The sequence below is a fragment of the Strongylocentrotus purpuratus genome, unplaced genomic scaffold (assembly GCF_000002235.5).
Source record: "Strongylocentrotus purpuratus isolate Spur 01 unplaced genomic scaffold, Spur_5.0 spur5_scaffold_8, whole genome shotgun sequence".
NCBI lineage: Eukaryota > Metazoa > Echinodermata > Echinoidea > Camarodonta > Strongylocentrotidae > Strongylocentrotus > Strongylocentrotus purpuratus.
Window position 1 is genome coordinate 1,857,636 of NW_022145614.1, and position 27,023 is coordinate 1,884,658.

Below are 27,023 nucleotides of genomic sequence, written 5' to 3' on the forward strand. Positions count from 1 at the left end.
ATTTTATTTACAACATTTGTGAATTTTTGTCTTATTTCCTTAACCCTCCTTGATTTTTAAGCTCATTCTTTGAATTACTCATTAAATTACTCATTAAATTGAAGATGCATCTTTTTTTGTTTCCCTTTCTTGTTTCCTTTCTTTCTTTCTTTTTTTCCCTCTATGTCTTTCTGTCTTCACTTTTCTTACCTTCCCGTCTCAGGATGGTCTTGTGGAGGGTCTACCGGTCTGGCCTGTGATATACTACTGTATCCGATGTGGAGATCTAGACGCTGCTAAGATCACAACCAGAAAGGCTGCGTAAGTTCATCTTCGTAATCTTCACAGTCACATAAACCTTAATGGGCAACCCAACCCTTGCCATAAATTCAGTTATGTGAAAGCAGAAACTTAAGAGAAACAGGATGGCAAGAGTTTGACCTTATCTGACCAATAATAAAAGATTTATGAATGTTTGAAATATGAGATCACTATAGCTATTCGAATCTCAAATTGGTGATTTTGTCAGTGGATTATCACATTGTCACAGACAACTCTTCTGTTGGTCATGTACAAACGTATCGTTAATTTCTGATTTTCTCCAAAGTGCCCATACATAATATATTATGGATGATATAGTAGGTCCTATAAAAGAGAAAAACCCTACAGAGTGATACAATTTGAACAAAATAACATTTTAGCTATTTTGTGTGTCCGGTACTACATCACAGTGAGATGACAGATTCAGACAATTTAAACTTAGATTTTCTTATAACTTTCTTATTTTTTGTCTGATTTTGTTCAAACTTTCTGATTCTCTGGTTGTTCTGGGCACTGTCTTATAAAGAGTTGAGATTGATCCAAATCAGTCGCAAATCCACCAAATCAATCACAGTTTGCATAAATTCCCTATCTCTTATGTACATGGTTGCAATTGATATCAATCCCAAATAAGTTGTGATCAGTCGCAAATGTCTATAAGCTAGGCGGGGCCATGCTATATTGTTTAGAGTTGTTTGCTCATAAGGTTGGATTTCCTGTTGATCCCTTATAGTCTTCCTGGATTTGATATTGTGAATGCTGGTATTTCCTCTGATATGAAATCAATTTTTAAAGGTGCCATTCAACTTAATTTGGGCTATTGTTTCATATCCATATCAGTCTAAGTTAACAATGGAAAATGAAACATTTCTTGAAACTGTCAAATTTACAGGGAATTACAGCCATGATTTCCACTTGAACAACAAAAAAAATAGTATTCTAGATTTACCAGCCAATCATTACTTTGGTTGAAACTTGTTTTCTTCTTCTGAGTTATCCAGAGCCCTTGAACTTTCCAACTCTAATATACTGTCTCTGCTTGTCATCAGAGATAAGTTTGTTAATTTTGTACAATCAAATCCAAATTCATCTTGTATTTCCTCTTGAATTTTGTTTTACAGCCAGGGTCTTGGTGAGTTCAGTGAGTATCTCGAAGAATACATGCAGAATGAAGATAGAAGGTAAGTTGAAATCTTCAAGAGACTAACCACAGAAGCTATTCATATTCAATTGATGTTTGTGTACTTCTAGATATCTGAAACATATCGTTTGGACTGAAAAGTGATAGTTTCAATGTTAAATTAAAGCTTATCTGCCATAGTTTACAGGAGGGATTATACCGCCCTACAAGGTCACTGGACAGGTGGTTATCTCATCAACTCAGCTCTCAGTTACCATAAGAAAAAGAGGATCATGGGGGACCAATGGTCACCGATTAGACATTGTTTGTTATATAGAGGGCGCAAGTAGCTACAAGTAGTGCAGTGGGCCTTTAAAACATCATATTTCATCAGTTTTCACAGACTGTAAGGAATATTTCTGCCTGTGTTACATTTAATTGTGGGTGGGTTTAAAAAAATGTAAATGTAGGTTAACAGTATACATGTACAGGCAAACCTGCTTTAGCGACCACCTGTATAGAAAGACCACATTTGTTTGTTTGTTTGCCTTGAATATGGTTTCTCATTGATACCTGTACTAAAGGAACCTGTACTTCAAGACCACCTGCCTATACTTACCACTTTTCATGTTGCCCTTGAGCAATCTTTATATACAGTCCTCACTTTATATCCTCCCTGATTGTTCATAAAATAATGGATATTTTATTTTAAAATATCAAAAATATCAGTATGAAGTTTGATGATCTACATTGATTTGTTTGTTGATGTTTTTACAGGTTATCACCTAGCACAGAGACCAAGCTGAGACTGCACAACAGGAGAGCTGTGAGGAACAGTACAGATCCATTCAAGAGGTGAATACTTTGCTAACTATTTGTAATCTGTTGATAATTCTCAAGATGAAACTCTATCTGACCTCATTAAATTGCAATATTCATGTTTCTTTATCCAAGATTAGAAATGGAAGAAAAGAGAAGTAATATTGCTAAAGTATAAGCAGATTTAACTATCAGATATCAAAATGTCAAATATGTAAAATTCATCTTTTCAGATGATATAAGTATGTCTACCCTGACCTGAATATACAGTAATGTTTGTCCAATGATGATTCTTTATCCTTGCGCTTGTAGTGCCCAAGTCCTATCCTAGGCCACATTACACTGGCGGGTGTGGCCATGCACGGGTATGGGCCAGCCAAGGCACAGTGCTTGACAATCTAAGGGTCCCTTGGGTAGGAGGACTGTGTCACCATGGTAACCTAGATGAGGGCTGAGGACTTCATGGAATGGAAAGGGTGGCACAGATACCACCATGATCTTTAAACTAAAATAGTTTTGAGCATCTCATTTATTATCTCACATTGTGTTTCATAGTGATTTGATTTGATGATTGGTTTATACAGGGCTGTGTATTGTCTGCTAGGACGGTGTGATACAATGGACAACCATGCTGAGGTTTGCGAGAAGACTGAAGATTACCTATGGCTCAAGGTCAGTCACATCAAGGACACTTTTGTGAATTACTGTCTGTGTAGCCAGGATTTATGAGTTTATAAATGCTGTTTGAGTCAAAAGCAAAAAGTAGAAAACAAGTTAAAGATAAACTCCAGTTCTTGTAAAAAAAAAGAAAATTAATTCTCACAGAATCAAACAAAACTTACACTGAATGTTCAAGATTACAAATAAATGACATGTGCCAAACAATTTTGGAAGAAAATGTATACTGGCTGAGTAATGAGCATAGAAAGACAAGGAAATCAAGGTAGTACTAGCCCCGACACCATGTGTGTTGTCCCATATATAGCTTTTTGTGTACAGTGCTTGTTACTTTACCAAGACTCGGTCAAATTTGTTATGATTTTGATGACTCAAGAACCCTGCAGTGCACACCAATACTTACATGCTACATGATCAACTGGAGTTTATCTTTAATGTTATTATTCATGTTTATGATACATTTCTAATTGATTATTACTAATTGTATGCCAGTATCACGAAGGGGAAATTATTAAAATGGCAATGTGATTGCTGTACTTGGAAGTGAGGATGTTGCTCTGCCATCTAGGCAAATGCCTTTTGAGAATCACAGTTTTTAGGCAGCTTCCTTTGTCATATACTTTGTCACCCCTTCATAAATGGGATGCATTTATCTTGTTTTAATTTTAATACTTCTACATTTATAATATTTAATCATAAATTCAATTCAATTTATGTCATAAAAATCACATGATTAAACATACATGTGAGAAGCTTGGAGGATCAACACCCTAAAACCCCTTTGGCTTGAGATAAGAGGGGATCTGATTTTTGTATTTTGTTACAGTTAAGTCAAGTTCAGTTTGGTGAGTCACCATCATCGTCTAGTAGTAGCAGCCAGGCTTCATCTGATAGACTGACTCTCCAACAGCTACAAACCACACTCCTGGAAGAATACGGAGAGAGCCACTTTAGTGCACATCAGAACCCATACCTCTATTTCAAAGTGAGTTATTGACTAATTTCACCTGAGATCTATGCAACACGAAAGCAAGATTTAATACAAGGAACATGTGGAGCTCTTGCTTCAGTATTATTTTCTGTACCCTCGATCTCTCACTTCTTTTTGTCATTGTCTACTCTTTGTATTATGACCGTGTTCTTCTATCTTTGTCGTGTAAAGTATTGTCTTGTCCCTTTCTTGTCTCTGTTGGCATCCCCATTTTTCTTTCCCCTATTTTGTAGTTCCTTTTGTAGTTACAGATTAGTTAATTTAATTACGCATTATTTCTAAGTTTCATTTGAGGTGTTCACACTTGTACAAGCATTGCTTTTTAGTGGACCCCTCTGTTTCCAACATGTATTTCTTAAATATGTTTTAAATGCTTATAATTGATTTGTAATGTTTTGTTGGAAAGATGAATAAATTTGAAATTTGACATTTGAAATTCCAGTTTGAGGGATAAGGAAGTAGGGGATAGTTGCTTCAGCCAAGGCCTCTAAACATCTTTGTTCAGAATTGTTTGGATACAACTTAAATGTTGACCTGCACAGAATACATGTCTTTTACAAATATAAGTTATCAAGTTTAGCTTCCACTCAAATTCACATAAGAAAATGAAATGATCTGTCTGTAAAGAACTTGTTTCCTCATCTGTTAAGTATTCTCTATGTTTTTCCTGTTTAATGGCTTATTACTTCATATGTAATAACATGTTGAGTTTTGTTTTACATCACACAACGTCTTATGTATCAAGATACCTGTTAGTTGTTTCTATGATGTGGTATGTACATGTATGCTTTTGATTTTTAATGGAAATTGGATATAAATAAGAATGAAAAATATGAATATCTATCTTTCATAGATCCTGTTCCTGTCCGCTCAGTTTGAGGCTGCTATAGAGTTCTTATCCAGACATGACAGTGGTCTTCGAAGCCATGCTGTACATGCTGCTATCGTTCTACATGAGCTAGGTCTCTTAGCGCTACCTGGTAACATACAGGCTCAGCTGTGTAAGTAGCCATTTGCAGTTCTTGGAATGGTCATCTCTATGTGAAATTGCCTGAACAGTCAAACCTGTATATTAAGGCCACCCAAGGGAAACACAAAAACTGACAAAGTTCCTCCGAGTCCAAACAGAAAGTCGGACCTAGGCTATAGTTTGGTTATAGTTTCTGAATGGTGAGTCGACATCCAGTGTGTGAGTGAGCTGGGACCATGCCGGCGCTCTTCCGGGCAACAGTAAGCGGCGGCCAGCAAAGTGCTACTGCACTGCTAGGGGAAGTTGCATAAATCAAGACTTCAACCAACAACAACAACAAAAAAAACTCTTTTCCCTTCAAATTAGGAACGTAGGTTATCTTCAAATAGTAGATTCTATTCTTTATTCACATTATGTTATTTATGCTGAGACCAGAGGTGGTCAAAACCACTAAAAAGTAGCATTTTGAGGACTCAAAATATCCTGTACCTGTGTATAAGACGTACCCCGACTTTCTGTCCTATACACAGAGATTTACGGTACAATATGGATTGAGGTATGATGTATTTTGTTGCAAAGGAAATGGAGCATGTTTGCTGGTATTCCAATGGATTGGTATTGCAGGGTTATCAGTCATTTGAACTCATTAATGGAGTTCTTGTTTGACAATCTTCACAAAATCTTCTTTGTTATGTTATACCAGACAAGGGGAAACCTATTTACGGAGATCATTATCACTGTGGCTTCCATTGAATAATAAACTAACGTAGGTAGACCTGTTGCATCAGGTCAGACACCATCATATTTCTTGCTTTTGTGACTTGGATAGGGGTACAATAAAGCAGGCATTAAATGTGATGTAGGCATCGGAAATGAAGTGTAATAAATACCCTCAATTTTTGCAATGGACTATAATTTTCTGAACGTGACAACGATCGTCAAGAATTGCCGAAAATGGCAGATTGTCAAACGTTAAGGAATACATTAATTATCAAAATATTTGTACCTGTTTGTGTTTATCCAGTGAGTCGGGATCCCCAGGACCCACTTCCTATGCATAGACTCAACTTTGTTCGTCTTATCAGCATGTACACATCCAAGTTTGAATCTACTGACCCAAGAGAAGCTCTGCAATACTTCTACTTGCTCAGGTAAGAGATAGTTTTTTCGGTTTTATAGATAGGATTGATTATTTGATTATTTCAGTATTCTTCATCTCCTTCTTGGCCTTCTCTGACGCCTGTGCCTTGGCCGCCTGCACATTTGATTTGTGTACAAGACATATGGAGATCTTTGTTTCTTCTGTGAGTTTCAGAAACAGTCACTGAAGGTCTGTATGTTATTGTATAGATGTGACTATATCTTAATATCTTATAATTATTTTTCAGGAATCTCCGAGATACAAGTGAAAAGAGTTACTTTGTGCGTTGCCTGAGCGAGCTTGTGATTGAGACGAGAGAGTTTGAGACGTTACTAGGGCGCAGGGAGAGGGATGGAGCTAGGAGACCGGGAGCAGTCGACAAGTTCCAAGTGGATACTCAGAGCATCATTGAGACGGTTGCTATGGATACAGAGACCAAAGGATTGTTTGAGGATGCCCTCAAGCTGTATGACCTTGCTGGGGTAAATTCAAATAACATTACAATCTCAAGATTCAAGATTCGACGTTCCAAGTTTTATTATCCATTTAAAACACAGAAATTTGATTCAACAGTCAAGTTTTATTGTACATATGGGTAATTCCATAAATTAGGGGCCCACTTTGTGACATTTTTGGTGTCCCTGTTCCATAAGGAACCCACATGTATTTGTGGTGCTGAGTAAAGACTTAAATAGTGGAGTGAGATTGTAAAGTGATTTCCAAGCATAATATTGCATCCTCATACCTAGAATCACTTAACGATCATACTTTACTATTTAAGTCTGTACTCAGAGCCACAAATACGTGTGGCTTCCTTATGTAAGAGGGACACCAAAAATGTCACAAAGCGGGTCCCTAATTTATGGAATAACCCATATATATTGTCCACTAGTGTTTCATAAAATATAAACCAAGAGAAAACATTAAATCATTAAACCTGAGAGTCTATGAGTAAACACCCTTCCTGCTTTCTGCTGATGGTTAATATAAGACATTATCCTGAGTCATGTCATGAATGCATTATACATGTACGGTAAGCTGGAATAGATGACAGCAACTAACAAATATGAGTTCATAATTGATATATCTATTTTAAGTGTGAAATGATCTGATTTTCCATATTCTATTATTGCAAGCCTCCTTCATTTTGTTGAAAACAATCAGGTCAGTTAAACAATGAATTGCCTTGTTTTGTTTATAAATACTGTGCAAAATGCCTTGAAGTATAAAGTAGCTATCGGTATATTGTGTGGAATCTTATTTCCTGTACATTCTGTGCTAGCAAAAACAATGCAGACATTGGACTACTTTTACACTGACACTACTATTCAGCTAATATGTAGCTAGTTACGTTACATTGGGATTTAGATTGATACATGGTGTTTTGAATTGAGTGTAAGAATATCTTGACAATGTACAGGATGTGGGCCACCTCTGGGGGCTGCATTGAAAGGGTTTAATGCCATTGTTAACTCCCATGGGACTACCAGATTGGTTGGAAGTACAGATAAATGGCCAGGCTAACAAAGATCTCTCACACAAAGGATACCAGGATGTAGTAGATCATTAAACTCCAGTTTTCTTATATAAGTAATGCTCTTATGACTTGCTTGGGGAAGTTCACTCAGAAGTCAGCCTGTAAGCATCCTGATTTTATATCTCTGTTTTTTTTCAGAACACGGACAAGGTTCTTGAGCTGATGACCAGACTTCTGAGCCCCATCATAGCATCATCAAACAGCCCACAGTCAAACAGAGAGAGATTACAGGCACTCTCGATCAGCATCGCAGAGAGGTAAGTGCATGTAACAGGAATCTAGGGAATATTATTAGTGTAATGAAATGACTTTGTAGCTTTTATTTGATGTATGCCTGACTTGCATACCTGGTTACCTGACTTAGCAACCAGGCATACAGTCAGGAAGTAGAATGTTTTGACTTTTATAGCTTTTGTTTAATGTCTGCCTGACTTGCATACCTGCTTTCTTGACTTAGCAACCAGGCATGCAGACAGGTGGAAGATTGATTTACCTCTAAATAATGTGACGCAAAAAAGTTTTGTACTCGTGCTCTAATATGTCTGGATTAACATGCCAGAAGAAAGGATAAAAGTGGGCCTCGTGTACTGGCACGAGGCAGAAAGACTAGGGCCGGGTATAGATGTGATGTACCTGTAAGGAGTGGCAAGACTCAGACTGCCAATATAGATAGTCTTTTAGACCGCCTGTTCTATCATGTTTGGTATTTTGCCTGGACTTAAATAAAGCAGATTGACTTTGAACTAAATACACTTGAGCCTGCATCCTTATTTTCTGTTTTTACTACATTAGCAGCGGTGAGAAGTAGGTTTATGTAACAGGAATCTAGTGAATGTTATTATCCAGTGTTGCAATAATTCCATCCATTTGGGTTTTGCTGATACGTAACATTTTCTTTTGGATGTGTAGTTGTAGAATTGCTACATGTAATTTTCAATCAGATTAGTTGAGTCCAATGATGAATCTTATCCTTGCGCTCGTAGTGTCACCATCTCCCTTTTAGCTGCACCTTCTATTGAGGGTGTGGTCTAGATGGGAGGGGCGTGTCGCAGTGCTTGACAATTAAAGGGTCCCCTGGTTAGGAGTGTCCTTTCAGTAGGACGTCTTGACTGGGGGCTGAGGACTCAACTTACAAAATGGAATAAATTTTATTTCATGTAGCGAATCATCGAGGGGAGGTGGAGTAGGGGTAGAAGGAGGATTCTATGGATGAGTAGCTTAAGAAGTGGAATTGATCTCGGGGAGAATGAATTAATTTATAGAATATGGGACAGAGAGTTGTGGCATTCCATGGTCGCCAACGTCTCAGGACATGGCACGTGAAGAAGAAGAAGAATTTTCACTCTGCTTCCTTACATACGTTTACAACACAAGTGTTGCATAAAGATTGCCTTTCATAATATATGTCATTAAATAGAATGCTTTTACTAAGGCATGGTATTTGTTCTTGACTTGTTTTACATCCTTCTTGCACTCCTTTTTTTACCTGTACTTCCTATATTTTCTTGATACATCTAACCAAGTAATATTCTTCATTCCTTTTCTTAATGCAGGTATCAATCCAAAGGTCTGACAGGAAGTCCAGCCAACACCAAGTCCTTCTATCTCTTGCTTGACCTGATGACCTTCTTTGATGCGTACCACAATAGAGATCTGGATAGAGCATTAACGGTTAGTTCTTCCTTCCTAGGAAATAATTTATTTGACACATTCTCAGTAATCTGTGTGTTGGGGGATTTATGTTGGAGGGAATCATTGCTAATAATAAGGTATTTAATGCTTGTATACCTGTAGTGATTTCTAGTTAGGGAATTATTTTCTAATTCCATTTGCATATGAACTTCATTGGAATCGGTCAAACATAAACATTCTTCAATCACAAGAGGGTATGAGAAATATATACAGGGTGATGTTTCCAAATTTGTGAGATATTACTCAATATTTTTCTGATACTTAGTCTTATTCTCTGTCTCAAAAAGACTTGCTTTACCCATCCAATTAAACATGATAAATAAGATTGAAATAGATTAGTTAAGTCCAATGATGAATCTTATCCTTGCGCTCGTAGTGTCACAATCTCCCTTTTAGCTGCACCTTTTATTGAGGGTGTGGTCTAGATGGGAGGGGCGTGGTGCAGTGCTTGACAATTAAAGGGTCCCCTGGTTAGGAGTGTCCTTTCTGTAGGATGTCTTGACTGGGGGCTGAGGACTCAACTTACAAAATGGATTAAATTTTATTTTCATGTAGCAAATTATATCATTTGTGCTAGTGTTTATCACAGTTGTAGAGCAAGAAGCTTTGTCAATACACTTCTTCTACAAGCATTAATAAAGTAAAAATTTAGATCTGCCAAAGAGAATATTTGAATTTTAATAGACAATATGATTATTTAGAAGTATTAGGAACACATCGTTAAATGAATATGGATTTGAATGAATGAAATGAATATCCAGCGTATTCAAGACCTTGTGTCTGATATTGCATTCACATTGATCATTTAAAATCACCTTAAGTAGATGTGTTTGGAGCAACAACCAAAAAAAAGGGAAGGGAAAAAAAATAGTATAAGTTGCTCTGATATTAAATGATGTAATATAGGCTCATTATTCATGTATTTCTTAACATATGCATGAACTAGAATGTTCTCTCTATGGATTAAGAAAGAAAGGAGCTGCATCTGTCAAACTAATTTTCTGTGGATATGTTCTTTGCAGACGATCAGTCAACTTCAGCTGATTGCCCTGAGCCCTGAATCAGTAGATGACCGAGTCCATGGATTCAAGCAGTACACGGACGAGGTAAGCAGGGATTCAGATAACATTGACAAATTGATGAGGGAAGTGTAATGAGAAATAGTGAAAATGTGCTTGAAGTTTGAAAAATCAGCTGTGGGGTAGTATTGCATTCACTGAATAATGAATACTAACTGAGATAAAATTTTAACAAAAGAAAGAAGGCTACTGTTCTATGAACATCATCCTAAAATAATGAATATTATTATTCTTGTTGTGAGCTTACCCCCTTCAGCGTGTGCTGCTGCTTGGTTTTTATAGACCAATTAATTATTTAACTTTTTTTCTTCTTTTTAAAAAATAAAAACAAAGAAATGTTGCTGTTGTGAAATAATCATGATTACTTCTTGTTTGCAAAGTTTGAAACCTCGTCTATCGCAAGACTGCATGTTTGTTATTGTGATGAATTTAGTCCTATGCAAATCATTTCATTACATCACCAGATTCGAAGAACTCTTCCAGATGTCCTCCTAGCTACCATGACTATCCTCTACACCAAGTATCGTTCATGCCGTAGCAGTGGAACTCAGAGCCCTCAAGCTAGGGCTGGCCAACGTCATGAGAATGGAGGAAAGGAATCCGTAAGTATCCCTTACGCTTTGTTTGTCATCTTTTATTTCAATCACGCAGTTTCGATATATGCGCCATTATTATTTTGCTGAATTAAACAAATTCCTGTATTTTCTTTTTCTCTGTGTGAGACAAAATTGCTCACAAATATTTGCTCACTCTAGAACAGTCTAAGTGAAGTGTTGCATTGAATCAACAGTTAACACATCACCAATAATAGAAATTATTTTCACTTTATTAGTAACATCATCATTGTAAGGAGACACAGACCTCACATCTACATGTAGTACTGCCCACAACACTTCTAAATGAAGTGTACTTTCCTGATAATCATGATCATTCAGAACCCTTTTGAACAGCTAATAATTCTCTTTCTCTTGTCAACCTCTATTCAGTTCCTAGCACATCTGAGGAAGCAAGCCAAAGCTCTGATCACCTTTGCTGGAATGCTGCCTTATAGAATGCCAGGAGATACCAATGCACGCCTTGTACAGATGGAAGTCCTCATGAACTGACAACCTCGCCGGGCGATGGTCTTACAGGATGCTATGAGATAACACATGCCTGGAACAAGTCCTCGAGTTTAAAGAATTCTAGGACATACCAACACATGCTTTGTGCAGATAGAAGTCCTCATGAACTGATATCTTCAGAGATGGTCTTAGATAATGCTAGGAGAAAACAACTTGGGTTTAAAGAATACTATATACCAAGGCAGATGGACATTTTCATGAACTGATGACTTCAAACTTTTCCTGGTAGTCTACAAGATTTTCAGAAGAAACTATTGGTATTATTATCATTAATTGTCCAGCATCACCTGTGCCTCAGAAAATTATTAATCGCTATGACTTGATGGGGATTCCTCCCAAGTATAACAGGAATTCATAAACACTCACTCTCTTTGTATGTGACGATAGTCATCTTAGCATTGATGAAGATGAAAAATTGCTATTTTGAATTTTACGAATTACAGTTGAATCACTTTTCCTTTAGTATTTTGTTACAATTTCACAGCATAAAAAAGGGTTCTAAAAGAATTGGAAAGCTCTACCACGAGTATCTCTCATCATGAAGAGTTTTTTCATGAAATTGGTCTTTTATTTCTTTATCACCTTTTACTAAACTTACCTTTTCACCTATTCTCTGTGCTAAACCCAAAATGTTCAAAAGATATTAATTTTATGGATGAGTGATGACTGTGCTGATGTACTCTAAAAGTGAATAAGAAGATCTGGCAAAGAAATTCCAGTGAAATCATTTCCAAGAATCAAATACAACTCGATAAGAAACACATATAATACAGACTTTTGAGCATCAATCAATCAATGGGAAAACAGCTGCGAAGAACATCAAACTTATCTTTCATTGACATCACGGACTGTGAATCCCATGGTTAGCTGTTCGATTCCAGCCGCAGCCATGACGAAAACTCGTCATTTAAAATTGAAACCCCCATTTGACTTTCACCACTACTACTTGTACTAGAGCAGAGATTGTGATAAGTCCAATAAGTAAACACTAGCGTTGTAATCCACCCCCACCGAGACATTGATGAGGTGATAGAGAGAGAGATAAGCATGATAGGGGGAAAGCATGGATGGGGAAAGGAAGGGAGTAGGGAGAAAGAGACACATGCAGGGGTTCGCTGCCAGAGTTAAAATTGTTGTTATATCGCCAATTATGGGTCATTTTGCTTCGTTTGAACTTTCATTTTGGTCTTCATCTAACTTATTAGTGATTTGTTGACATGAAAATATCTTAAAACAAGTAAAATACTTATTTCCTACTTCTCATTTCCTTTCAGGCAGAGCCCCAGTAAGAGTTTGTTTACACTAGTAAGATGATGAAGAGTCCAGCTGCAATCCAATATCATAATCTCTCACGCAGAGCCTCAAGGCTCTGTCCAAGTTTTTAACGAGAGAAACGAAATTGGGGTAGTCCAACCCCACCAGATTCCCATTGGTGCCTGTGTAATAGGAGTAGCTCTCTCAGAGTTTTAACGAGAGAAACGAAATTGGGGTAGTCCAACCCCACCAGATTCCCATTGACTGCTGTGCTATAGTGGTGGGGTATAGTTTTAACGAGAGCTTTTCGTAATGCTTACTATCCTTTGCCAAGACATTTATCTACATTTGCCACACTCGACCCACGTAAGGTAAATGGGTACCTGGTAGGAATTCATTCCTTGACATGCTAGAGCACCATAATGGCAGCTATGCTTAAGCCAGGGTAATAGTTGTGGAGCGCAAGGAGTGTAAAGTTTTGAAGACGTGAGTGCTATACAAGAACCCACTTCTATTATTGTAAGAATTATACATTCATTTGGTATTCCTTTAGTTTGTGAAAAACAAATCTGAACCTATTAAAGTTAAGGCGGTACACCTGTAATTCACTAGTAAACAATATTTTGTGAATATGTAAATCATGTGGATTACCAGTATGTCTTGTATTTGTCAGATAAAAGAAGAATCACATCAAGATTTGATGTAAAATGCTTTGAAAAAGTGAATTTTGTTATTAAATATTTCATAGAAAAAGAAAGGAAATTGTTGTGTGTTGAGTGTATATCATTGTCTTTGCTACCTCTTTTGATTTAAAGCCTCATTTTTCCTCAGAAGATTTTTGTGTGAAAAACAAGGTAAAACCTTTCACCTGGTACTTGTCTTTATTGGTTAGTTTCAGATCTTAAAGGGATCTAGTAACTTTGTCTCATATTCTGAAACAAAATCCTGGATTTAGCTCATGCTGCAATAATAATTATAAACCTTTAGGTCAGTCAGAAACCCCATGACTTTTACAAGCCAATCACCTGTCTGATTATCAAGATATTTATGATTGGAAATTGAAACCAAATTTTGCGTTCGCCTAACGGTTTTCATAACACTACAGTCTATTGGGGAAAACGAGTATGGTATAACGGGTCATTCAAATATTTTTAATTTTTGAGGCATTTCTTGATTATTTTGAAGCCCGAAATGTTTAGGGCTTCAATATTACACCATGACTATATCACAGACACTGATTACACATAGGGCCGTGCATCTCAGATTTAACATTGTTAAACAATGCCTTTAAACACATTGGATAATTTTATTTTTTTCCTTCCTCAAATTTTGAATAGTACCTTCTACATTGTTGATATTTTTTTTCACATGTGACAAAAATACCCAGTCATCCTATCTTACTATACCGTCTCTTCTATTTTTATGCCTCCATTTTGAAGTAGCCGGAGGCATTATGTTTTTTGGGGTTGTCCGTCCGTATGTCAAGAACCGATTAATGGATTCCTGCCAAACTTGACTCATATATGTATCTTGCATACCTAATGGACTGATTAGATTTTGGGGGTCATGAGGTCAAAGGGCTCATTATGTATGCAAAAATAGCTTGTAATCACATCATTAGAACCGATGGGCAGATTACCATCAAACTCGGGTCATGTATGGTGCTTGCAGAGCCAATTAGATTTTAGGGTCATGGGGTCAAAGATCAAAGGGTCATACATACATGTACCGGTATATGAAAAATAGCTTGTACTAATCACAATATTCTGAGAACCTGTGAATGGATTACAATCAAACTTAAATTTTTATAATTGCTTATGTTTTGGTTTGTAAAATTGCTCTATGGCAGAGGCATCATTTAGTTTTCTTTCCTTTTCTCTTTTTAATTACAAATCTCAAAATATTTCATGCTGTGTCTCTCATTTCTCCCTGTCCGTCTTTCATTGTCTAATTCATTCTGTCTCCTTCACTTTAAGTCTGAATGTTATGCAATAAGATGCGTGAAATCACGAGACAGGGAACAAACAGATTGTCATAATAACAATAACTTTATTTGCAGTGAAGTATAAATACAATTTATTTACAATCAAAGAATTATTACAGAATCTCAAAGAGTATATTCAGTTAGAACTGTAGAAAGCAAGTTTTGAATACATTTAGCAAACTGTTCAAGAATAGTACAACACAAAATTCTAACATGTCATTTTCAAGCATCCCACTTTATCAAGATAATCACATTAATATAGAAAGTATTCCAGCTTTGAAGGAGATAAGTTTGATAAGGCCTAAAAAATAAAAAAAATAAAAAGGGGTTGTATCGCCCTTTAGGTGCCAAAACATGGGTCGGTTGGTAAGAAATCTTTTTTTTTTTTTTTCTCACTCTTTGGGCTGATATTTCTCAGTTTTGAATGCTTTATTTTTTTTCTTCTCTAAAAACAGTAACTAACAACAAAAACTTTTTCAAAAAGCTGACCATAGATTCCAAGATTTTGGGCTAGATTGCAAAGGGCAACCTTTTTTTTAAGGCCAAAGTTAAAAACTGACTGATACATTAAAGCATCACTATACTGTATGCCATGGAAACATGAATATTTGTATAGTTATGAGAGACCAATGAGTACCCCATGTAATCATAATTATAACTACATGTCTCAAGTGGATTCCAACACTACACATGAAATCAATGAAATGTATTTCATCCTACTTGATATCTCTCATAACTTACAACAGAAATTTAATGGAGAGTAGAAAATTGTTATGAAATAGATTGGTCCTCATCCTAGAAATGGACTGAAGTGGGATGCACATGATATAATGAGGAAGATATGCTTGAACTTCTAATACACGTACTACTAAGATATAATGTCATCTTCACTGCAAAAACATCTGATTTTAAACACTTATGATACAAATAGTACATATCTACATCTTTCAAACTTGAGTAAGTAACACAAGATATATTCTATGGATCACCGAAAACGAAAACTAGATGCAATCCTGAATATGATTGCAATCAGCTCATATATATTTAGTCAAAGATACTCATTTAACAGTCTATCCAGTATAGTTATAGCAAGCTAAGAGCAAACATTTGAGCATTTAGGGCTATAGAATTGCCCTTAAAAATGAATATAGTCCTTTCTTTTAAATTATCATAATCTATTTACTTTTAGAGGTTGAAATGTTTTCATCAAATATATTGGAAAAAACAAGGTTCTAGGTTGAAAAGAAATCAACAAATAGAATGTAAAGGTCACTATTCATGAACACATTTCATCAAGTGCGTTACATTTCACTTTACAAAGAATAAATTATTAGAGCTAACAAGAATAATCAAGGTCATCTTTATTTAGGACGGAGTACTGATTACGTTTATCAAGGTGTAAATTTGTTGTATAACGTCCAATTATTATGAGAGGTAAAGGTATATTAATAGGTTGCCATGAAAATTATAATCACTACTATGGTTAAGCAAGGCAAACAAATCGATTCAAACTCTGTTGTGCTGCAAATTTATTAAATTGTGGTAGGACTCACATTTTTCGGTTAGAGAGAAAGAAGACGAGATTTTAAAAAATAATGAAAATCATTAACCTGTAACATGTACTTTGTGGCACTTACACAATACATCATTCTTACTTTCAAATACATGCAAATCTACAAGAAATGAGTTTGTATGCAATGCATTGAATCAGCGCATCTGCACTGTCCTCTAAACATATTTATTTAAAGCAAAAACAGGTTTTAAATATGACATGCTCTGTAATATCAGCATTTTTACTTGTGTCATAATCTAGTAAGGCACAGAAAATAAAAATGTTAAGTAACTTGAATCATGAACATGTAATGATACCATGTTTGGATAGTATTAGTAACATTGTATGATTGTAGACCAAGAATATTGTTTTAACAAAACCAAAAATTTACTGCTCAAGTATAAAATCATGCAATTCTCACATCTTCATTCCTGCTAGTGGTAGTTTATGTTCATTTTTCAGGGCTCTGGATCAAATGTACATACTTCCCCTAGTAAAATAATTTCAACACTGTGTGCAGTGGTTTCATGTTATTCTAGACAATCTGGGTAATCAATAATTTAGAGGTTATTCTTGCTGCATGTATGCATATAGTTTGTTCTGAGGCTGACAGTTGCTAGCACAAATCAAATATAATGTAAGTAACCAAGCTATCTTTAAAACCAGCAAGTTCACACATTTTTGATAAGTTTCATTTCGTTTTTTTTTAAGAAGCTCATATCAGAATGTCCTATAAATGAAATTTTACCATTTCAGGAGAAAAGAGAAGGTACATATTGCAGATTGCAAATTTACAACCAAAATTAATGTTAATTTCTTGCACAGAACCCCCCCCCCCCCCCCCCCCCCCAACTAAAATTGATGAATGATGAAATTACTATGCGATTGTCACTTTATACTACAAAGTTGTACAGTCCTAGGTCACATACATGTATGCATGCCTGCCAATATATACTTCAACTTTTACCACCCATTACTACTACTATTACTACCCCAACACTTTACTGCGATACCTGGATGAAGTTCCTTCACATTTGATGTGCATATTACCACCCTCTGTAAGTTATTCAAAGCAGGAATGTTATAATGCAGAAAGTAAATAAAACTGCTATCACATGACATTCTTTGCATTTTTAATATGGAGTTATTCATTTCTTGCCTTTTTTGAGCAATGTAACATGGAAAACATACACCTCGCCCAAAATGGACACTTGTTTTAAAGTTCTGTGAATCCAAAGAATTGAGTAAAACTGCCATTTAGTACAGAACACATTCCTGTTCTCCAGCATAAGTACAAACAAGCGGATAAATACATTTCTACAAAATGTGTCTTTCATTGCCCTCCATCACAACATTCCAATTTACAGGAGTAAGTACTGAATACCTATGATAGAACTATCAAAGAAAGAAACACTACTGCTGATAAAACTTCAACTGGACTAAAAACCTGAATCTGTTATGACGATCCCGTTGCTTCTGAAGGCCCTGATGTTGATGATGACCCTGATGCTGGTTTGGAGGAGGATGATGATGATGATGGTGCTGCTTTGGTGTTGTTGACGGTGAATGGAGTTACTATGAGATTGTCACCCATATCAATACATGTACCCTCCTTATCCTGTACATACACAAAACCAATCACAAATCATATCAAGCATGTCATATATCTCCATTCTACTAAAGTAGGAAACATCTAATTTCCATTATTAAAAGTATTTCTTGAAAAGTAAACCAAAGGTATCACATGTGACAAGATGCATTGACAAATGATTACATTTATTCACTGATTTCTCTACATTGCTTATTTTCTCACTTGAGGAACATTTTATTTTCAATTTTAAGTTGTGTATTAAAAACATCTATTTTTTCCAGATAAAATACATGTAAAACTATAATAATAATAATAAATAATATTTAATTTTTATATAGCGCTTAATACAAATGTCTCTAAGTGCTTTACAAATATACTATTTCCTTAAGGATGACAGATCTTTAGAGCAATCCCGTCACTTCCGAAAGTAAAAACAGTAATTTGTGCTTCACTTCATTTTGAAATATGTTAGCAATTGATGTTTGAATCAACATATTTCATAATTTTTGAAAAAACCTATGACTAACAGAATTCTTCATCTTTCTTTTTAAAATTTGCTGTGTAAGCTGTATTGCCATAAAATGTCCCAATGTAATGGATATGATTATCACTATAGTACAACTTACCGCTCTGTAATCCACCATTAATTCTTTGAATGCTACAAAGTCACTGAATGTGTAGAGAATCTCAAAGATTTCTCCTTCCAACTTGTCTTTCCTTTTCCTATACATGGAGGATAGTGAGAAGATTAGAAAATACTTTGCAACATGATAAGATGGGGTCAAAAACACATATTTTGGCTCATAAATCATAATGATAAATAATTTTCAATCATATTGAAGTCTTTTGAGATGAAATAAATAAATCAGATTAATTTTTTTCAGATGAAAAAATTTCATCGTATTACACCAAATTTGCAAAGCATAAAACTAATCAATATTTTATTCTATTCATAGCAGCAAAAAATATAACTGTTGTTAATTTTGATTTAAAATCCATTTCATTTCCGTTTATTGTACATATCCTACACATTAATATGTGCCATTTATATCTCTTAATTCAATCCTATAAAATATTCAAGGGCAATCCAACCTCCATAACATTTTCTATAGACAAGAGTGAACAAAAATTGGAAACAAATTTGCAAAGAATTTGGCACACACACAAAAAAAAGCTGTAACTGTTTGAAAGCTGTCATCACTAGATGCATGGGTGCCTTGAATTGGCAAGATGGTCTGGTAACTAATTATTATGTAACTGAGGACATATCCCATGTGTCTCCAGAGTGCCTTTGCCTTGAGGCTCTATACAAGATAAACATTTAGACTTTCATGTTGTGATACATCCTCCAGGAAAACTAATGAAAACTCATTAATTAAATTGGCGACAGTTTCCTAAATTTTTATGCTTTCACCCACTGCAACTTGTCAGGATTTTTCTCTTTTTTTTTAAAGAAAAAACATCTGTGAAAAGAGCAGTTACTTTACACACTATGAAATGAATCATTCTCAGCACAACACTAACTTCTTGAAAAGAAAAAAAAATACAAATCAAAGAGGTTGATCTGAGGAGATGCAATATTCAAGATCTCAAAGATACAATGAACAACTTCTGGGCCTTTTCTCATACAGTCAGAGTTGTGATTGATCTGGATATTCAAACTTACAAACTTGGATCTCTATAGACCAGCATCAAGCTCGATTTCAAGTTATTATCAATTGGAATCAATCACAATAATTCTTAAGACAGGGCCCTCGATCATGCTCAAGGGTGTAATCAATTCAAAGGGAATCACAATTGATTTTAAGACAGGGTACAGCTAGTACTCACAGTAATTGCTTGAGAAACTCCTCCATACAGAAAGCAGGTATCCTAGCAGTCAGTTGTTCTTCAATGTACTTCTCTATCAGTCTTGTCTGTTAATGACAAATTTGAAAGAAACATTTATGAAGTTTACTTTCTTGTACCTTATACCCTAATCTATATTGTATTTTGTTTGGGTTTTTGTTTGTTGTTGGTTGCTTTATTCTAAATCAACTTTTCAACACTGGGGCTTTAGTTTAGGATAAGGTAAGGGCTAGGGTTAGGGATAGTTAAAGTGTTGGACAATCACAGCAGAACAATCGTCACTGAAGCATGTGTTGTAAACGCAGAATAAATACAAGGAAATCAATACATAATGAATTCAAATTTTAAATAAATAAAACTTATCTGGTAATATATTAAAATTATAGGGAGAGAAATATTTTAAAATTGACATAAAGATAGGGAAAACATTAGGGGATACAAAAAAATATATATATATAGAATAGAGAGAAAGAAAGCAAGGGATGGGGAGATAGGAAATACAGGAAAAGGGGAATAAACAGTCTAGAGGTATTAAAGAAACATGATCAAATATCAGGAGATAAAGAAAAGCCACAAGTCAGCAGATGCGCGTCTGCTGCCCCCATCTTTCTCTCATCACCATGTGATCTCACTACCCTCTAAATGAACTCGGCGAACTCAACAAATGAAAACACAGATGTGTTGCAGACAGGATTAAGAAAAGAAAAATAAGAAGGAAGAATTAAATAAGCTGTTCTTTTCTTCCACTTTGATTGTTTCATGTGAGTCTGACTATCATCACATACAGAGACAATGTTTCTTTCAACCCTTAGGTATTACATCTCTCATATCCTGTTATGCAGTCTACCTCATCAAACCTCAAACAGGTGAATCATATCAACACATTTCATTCAAACACAAGAAACACAAGATACACAAAACATACAAAACACTTCCTTTGAACATGATAAATGTTAATGTTAAAAAAGGTTGAAGAAAATTCATTATGAGTATAATCCTAACAATCACCAAAAATATTTTGGTCTGTATGTTACAAGCTTTATGTCAATAGACTATACAATATTCAAAATATGACCTCCAAATATAACTTGTAAGAGATACTGCAAGTTTAAATGCATTCACAATTAACATAAGAGCAAGTAGTAAGTATATGGTAGACCACTTGACACAACCGGACGTGTTCATGGAACTCGAGTCGGACTTGGGTTCCGTGCATGCGCTATGATTTATTTGTTATTCTTTCTTTTTTAGTACTCCTTATCAGTTAGCCCATATTATGCTGGGTAATAAATTTTGAGGTCCACTTTTCCCATTCTAGCTGTACTACAGTGATTAGTCCATTATATCTTTCAATCTCTGATTGATTTTCATTACAGCCTGCTCTTCTTCCTATTCAAACAATGTCAACGTCCTTGTAACCTCCCAAGTAAGTATGACCTTCTCCAGGGTATGATATGTTCATTAACTCTCTGAGTCTGAAAGGAGGTGCAGACAAGTTGGAGCCCCATACATGTTGTACAATATGCAGCCTATAAACATCTGATAAGGGAAGGTGGCAGGGCCTCTATGACAATTGGCTGAAAACTATATCCATTATGTTTTTATTAAATTTCCAGGCAGTTAGAAAAAAGGAATGTATACAGACGAAGGAAGTAATAAATAACACAGACCAGTGCCTGGGGATATTAGAAGGAAACTTACTCCTACAGTGTATCTCCTCACTAATAAGTAGTTTACAAATACTGGTATATTAAAAGGCCTAATACAAACATACATTCCGGTAATACAACATTCATAATTTTCTATTTACCGGTATATTCATTCACTAATCATAATCAATAAGAAATAACCTTTAACAATGGAAGACAAGCAAAGGAAAGCAATGGTGCCAAAAAAAATATAATCATAAAAGTAAAGATATTGGGTTAAACTTAAAGAGGCAGAAAAATAATGACATAATATTAATTTTAAGAAGTTATAAAGAAATGTTTTGGTATGATGTGTTTTATTAAAATAATATGTAGGTACATCATACATGAATAGTAGTTATGATGGGTCATTCTATCAAAGGTTTAATAATAAGGGGGCAGGAATTAATTCCTTGAAATGCTAGAGCGCTGCAGTGGCTGCCTTGCTAAAGCCGGGGTAATAATCGGGGCAGCGCCAGGAGCGTCAAAACGTGACGGACATGTGACCTATATAAGAAGCCACCACTATTATTATTATTAAATGTAACAAATCTTTTATATCATTAGCATCTAATACACCTCAGAATTGGTGCAATTAATGTATTACAGGGAATTATATATTCTTAAATCTTAAAGACGTTTCTTAAGAGTTAAATACACTGATTTCGTGTGGTCTATCATATCAACCAAGATTTACACATTTGCATGCCTGTACTTATCAAAAAAATCAAACTATTCTCAAATATCAATGTTAACATTCTAAATACATTCACTTTTAAAACTGTGTGAGATGAAATTTGTTTAAATTCCTCCCCTTGTACAGAAAAGCACACTGCAACACATTATCTTGATTTCTCATTTCAAACAGACACTCTTTCCAATCATGATTAGTAATATGTTGACTGATTTACATGTACCCATCAAAACATTAGGTTGATAGTCATATATTTATTATCCAATCTCTTTTTTTAAATAATTATTATTTTGCTACAAGAAAGCAAAGCAAAGGACTTACATATTGATTAAAGATGTCTGTGTATTCAAACTTGTTCTCCTCTGTATCTTCAAACACTTCATAATGCTTTTCCATGAAGTCATCTTTCAGACTGTGGAAACCATCCTCTGCAAAGAATTTGGTTTACAAAAATGTAAAATGAGTGAAGTGTAACAAATCCAATAGAAATATGCAGAATACATACATAAATGCCTTGATGCAGTTACATAAAATTCAAGATTTGAATACTTACAATATAAAGTTTGTCCGAGCGATGAGTCACAACTTTTTTAACAGTCTCATTAATTTCATTCATGTATATTGATTTTCTTTATATTCCAGGATGACCTGGAGAAATACATTTTAAATTGTAAATGCATTATGACTAAGACTGACAAATCATGGCATTTTTTAAATGCGTCAGGGGAAGAATATTCCATTACTAAATACTAAGCTACTTAAGTAACTTTGATATAAATTTATTCCAACTCTTGAGACCTCCTGAGAGTCATGCCTACCAGAAAATCGGGAGTTTGGGTGCTTTATGTGAAAACTTTTTGTTGTTGTAAAGTATATTGGCCCAATTCTCTGTTTTCATCAGTAGCTCGAAAGTTGAAATCATTTACATTGTGACACTTTGCCATGTGACTTGGCTAGTTGGCTCTAATATAAGAAACTTCAAAACACTGAAATCATCATTTATTATTTATACCATAGCATAAAACAACATTTAACTAATAGTCATTAAAAATTGAATCTTGTGGATTCTTTATAATTTTCACAAATTATCTAGAGGCTTGTGTTTGACTGATATAGCTATTCCACACACAAAATCAGTGGCTTCAATTAAAAGTAAATTGCTGTTTGGTCTACAGCCAGTTCTTCTACTATTCAATTAGTCTATTCCTATATTTATAATCTACACCCAGCCCGACTACTATCCACATGGTCTCATAATCAGTTTTTCTACTTATCATTTGGTCTAATGACCATTTAGGCTAACATTCAATCGGGCTAATTTCCATATGGTCTAATTTGAAAGTTTTTTGGTGTTATAATATTTACTACATGTATGTTCTTTGTATAGGATTCTCCAATTAGTCTACCACCCATTTGGTCTATCGTTCATTTAGGACTATAAGGTGACTTAAGGTCTAATAATCATTTCGTGGTTAAATGAAATTAGACCATATGGATAGTAGACAAAAATGGGCATTAGACAAACTGGGAATTAGACCAAATAATTGATAGATCAGTTATGGGTAGTAGAATTATTGGAGATTGGACCAAAAGGAAATTAGACCGAATAACTATTAGCCTAAATGATCATTAGACAAAATGAATATAAGTAGACAAAATAATTATGAGACCATGTGGACAGTAGACGAACTGGTTGTAGCAGGGTATTGAGCATAAACACATGAAAAATACATATTTTTGTATGATTTCCAAATGTACATGTTTTTATTATGTAGGTTAACCTACATTATGATACTTCATGTGTATCAAACACTATTTGATACATGGATGGCAAAGAAAAAGTAAATAGGATAGCCATTAAACTTACCCATTATGATATCTTCAATATGACCAATGATAGCATCAAACTTCCGATCCGCTAGATTTGAACTATACAATAAGAAGAATATTTTCAGTTTATTTATAATTAAACTTTCAAAGGCATTTAAAATGGCATTGCATCTGCTAATCTGATCACATGTTAAGGCGTGAAAATGTATTGAGTTATTCACATACTTATCCGAAAGTGAAAAGTGTGGTTGTACTGGAATTTATCACTTGTTTTGAGCATCAAAGGATAGAACATTTTTTTCAAATCTAATGATTGAGAGCAATTTCCAAAATAAGATAAAGAAAGAACAAGATGAGAGCATCTCAATTGTAAAGTGATTTGAAGAGCTCAGCAAGAATATTATAATAAATGAATATGAAAATCATCTCATATCTGTAGAAATTCAACAAAAACCTTCTGTCAGCATAAAACATAAGGAATAAGCTATTTACAAAGCAACATTGATAAAATAATAGATTGAATGGTTTTTATCTTACCTTGATCCTGCTAATTCTTCTTGGAAGTCCATGAAATCATCATGGTCTCCTGTCATTCAAAAAATAAACATTTATATAAATACATATCTCATTCAATTCAAAATTGTTCAAAAAATTCAATTTGAAAAAATAAATAGAGATTGAATGATAAATTTCACATAATCACAAGGTTTATATCCAGATTCACATAGCCCAAATGAAAAAAAATACAAAAAAAGCAAATCACCAATGAAACTGCAGATAAGAATGGACAATACACAAGTTCAAGCCGCATTTTACAGACTGCAAATAAAGTCTAGATCTACATTAAGTTAATCCACATGTACATGACTTTCAAATTTCAGCTGGTAAAATAGGACATTTCTGCACATCATTCTCATCTCAGACCAATTAAGAACATAATACATGTAGGTAACAAAATTGAAAGTAGCTTGCAACTGCCTGAGCCATCAATATGCCTGTCTTAGGTTTTCAGAATTTTGTGTAATATTAAGGAATTCATAATTCACAAGCTAACAGCCAGCAAGTATAGTATTTTATTTGGAACTTTACCACCTTTTCTCACACAGATCTAAAGTAACAAATAATATTCATGAAGTTTAAGTCTCCTTTGCCCATCTGCTTTGAAAGATCTGTTATTTAAAGCAATTTTTTTCCTATTAAATAATGCGAAGGTACCTGTGCCTTAATGAAAATGCCACATAATCAATGAGATAGATACCAAAGATTAGCGATCGTAATAATGCCATTAATGGACTATCAAGATTGAATGATTGACTCACAAAAATTAGTAAATGGCAAGTTTTGTTGTTTTTGTTTTTAATTCCTGGGGAGGGTTTCACAAAGACTAAGATCCACTTTAAGTTGGACTTAACTATGGCAGGCCGTTCATGCCAATGAGGATCTAAGCAATTCTTCATTACGGTCGCTAACTTCACACACGCGCACACCACAAAAAACTTTACGCATCAAGGGCTGTACAGTGAGTTTACACGCTCCCATATTGGCCGATCCACTCGAGTGGCTTTGAATTTAAGTGAGAGTGAGAGAGGCCTAGGTTCTACTTAACTTAAGCGCAACTTAAGTTCAATGGCAATGTCAATACGAAATGTTACGTCACACCACAGAGATTTTGACATGTCATTTTAAACAGGTGATGCACTTCACATATAAACTGCCGCACACAGTAAAGTAACATTTAGATTCTTAGCTCCCAACAAAAAACAGAAGGAATGGGACCGAGCTGGGCTGCAATCCAAGTTATGATTGGGGGGAATGAAATATAAGATTTCGTAAGCACATAATGAAAACAATTCGTAATAAAAATGAAAAAGGGATGAAAATGAACTATTTAGAATGTAAATCATACCGTCTCCAAGCAAATTCGTGGCCATAATCAGTTTTGGTAGGCCTAACACAGAATCGAGCGGTATGTAGCGTCGGTCGTTTGGCAATTTTTTTGCAATAGACGATCGCCCTCTATTGAGCAGTCATAGCCGTGAGTTTCAACAATGAACAACCTGATAATCACCAACGGCGGCGATCGGGGGGGGGGGGCACGTCCCTCCCCGGAAAATTTTTAAAAATGCAAAATAAGAAACTGTTTAGCAAATACTGACTAAATACTGCAACACACTGTTAGGCTCTGGAGGGCCAAAGCGCGTTTAGACGAATAAAAATGCAAAAATCTGTATTCCGTACGTTGGTATCACGTATTGGTATCATGTTATTAAGAACCAAAAAAGAATATTAATTTGTTACATTACATTGTAAATTGATTTTTATGTTTATAAACAGATTATTAATGTACATCATTGAAGTTTTGATCAATACAATACAATACACGTAAGCACAGTTTACACAGTATGTTTAGAAGGTTAATTAAGAGATATAGGAATAGATCAGTGCTACAAAAATGAATTTCCGCTTGCTCTTAATTTTCAGTAAAGAATCACTACAACATGGTCTATATATTCGTAGGCTGATATTTGCAATTTCAACTCCCATAGCGATATCAATATACATAATGACGGAGGCCTAGAGTGGGGAATAGAAATCCCATCCATGCCCAAGCTCATTACTTACTAAAATTTACCTACTAAACTGATATTTACAACCGTTCGGACAGCACACAATTACCGCCGGCATACACTAATATTACACAACTTCAAAAACATGTGAGGGGTATTCACTGCCGTCACCTTCGCCCCTCTCCTGCTCCCGATTGGAGGGGGGGCTTGGGGTCAGTTGCCTGCCCCCCCCCCCCCCCAATTGAATTCATTTGTGGTTTATTCGTGGAGTTCCAGTTGGTCACATCAGAGGAGGTTCAGAGGCTGATCAAACGCTCACCCAACAAGACATGTCCTTTGGATCCTCTTCCAACGTGGCTCCTGATGCGTCACCTTCCTGTTTTGCTGCCAAAGCTGACGCATATCATCAACGCATCGTTGGCATCAGGCGATTTTCCATCATCTCTAGGTGTTGCATCTGTGACACCAGTCTTGAAGAAGCCAGGACTTGACAAAGAAAGAATGAAAAACTACAGGCCCATTTCGAACATAAGGTTTGTAGCCAAGCTTTTGGAAAGAGTCGTC

At 35.2% G+C, this 27,023-nt stretch overlaps 2 protein-coding genes across 2 annotated transcripts in view; one reads left to right on the forward strand and one right to left on the reverse strand.

The window, feature by feature from the left end:
* The window catches only part of LOC579509 (nuclear pore complex protein Nup93), a 36,997-nt gene extending 24,921 nt beyond the window's left edge, over positions 1 to 12,076 (forward strand). Inside the window, exons 9-21 of the mRNA XM_030975874.1 lie at positions 203 to 300; positions 1,422 to 1,481; positions 2,198 to 2,275; positions 2,824 to 2,911; positions 3,744 to 3,902; positions 4,762 to 4,909; positions 5,903 to 6,029; positions 6,267 to 6,501; positions 7,695 to 7,813; positions 9,110 to 9,227; positions 10,271 to 10,354; positions 10,792 to 10,929; positions 11,314 to 12,076. Of these exons, the coding sequence (XP_030831734.1) occupies positions 203 to 300; positions 1,422 to 1,481; positions 2,198 to 2,275; positions 2,824 to 2,911; positions 3,744 to 3,902; positions 4,762 to 4,909; positions 5,903 to 6,029; positions 6,267 to 6,501; positions 7,695 to 7,813; positions 9,110 to 9,227; positions 10,271 to 10,354; positions 10,792 to 10,929; positions 11,314 to 11,433 (1,572 nt within the window). The 3' untranslated portion in view covers positions 11,434 to 12,076. The remainder of the gene's footprint in view (positions 1 to 202; positions 301 to 1,421; positions 1,482 to 2,197; positions 2,276 to 2,823; positions 2,912 to 3,743; positions 3,903 to 4,761; positions 4,910 to 5,902; positions 6,030 to 6,266; positions 6,502 to 7,694; positions 7,814 to 9,109; positions 9,228 to 10,270; positions 10,355 to 10,791; positions 10,930 to 11,313) is intronic.
* A 2,658-nt stretch (positions 12,077 to 14,734) lies between these two features.
* Positions 14,735 to 25,917, reverse strand: LOC579574 (ADP-ribosylation factor-like protein 2-binding protein). The gene is made up of 7 exons (XM_779682.5): positions 25,799 to 25,917; positions 24,430 to 24,478; positions 23,930 to 23,991; positions 22,384 to 22,490; positions 19,663 to 19,748; positions 18,459 to 18,555; positions 14,735 to 17,859 (listed from the first exon to the last, which is right to left on the reverse strand). Exons 1-7 carry the CDS (start codon positions 25,821 to 25,823, stop codon positions 17,698 to 17,700), a joined length of 588 nt encoding a protein of 195 aa, XP_784775.4. The 5' UTR covers positions 25,824 to 25,917; the 3' UTR covers positions 14,735 to 17,697.
* Between the last annotated feature and the right edge of the window lie 1,106 nt (positions 25,918 to 27,023).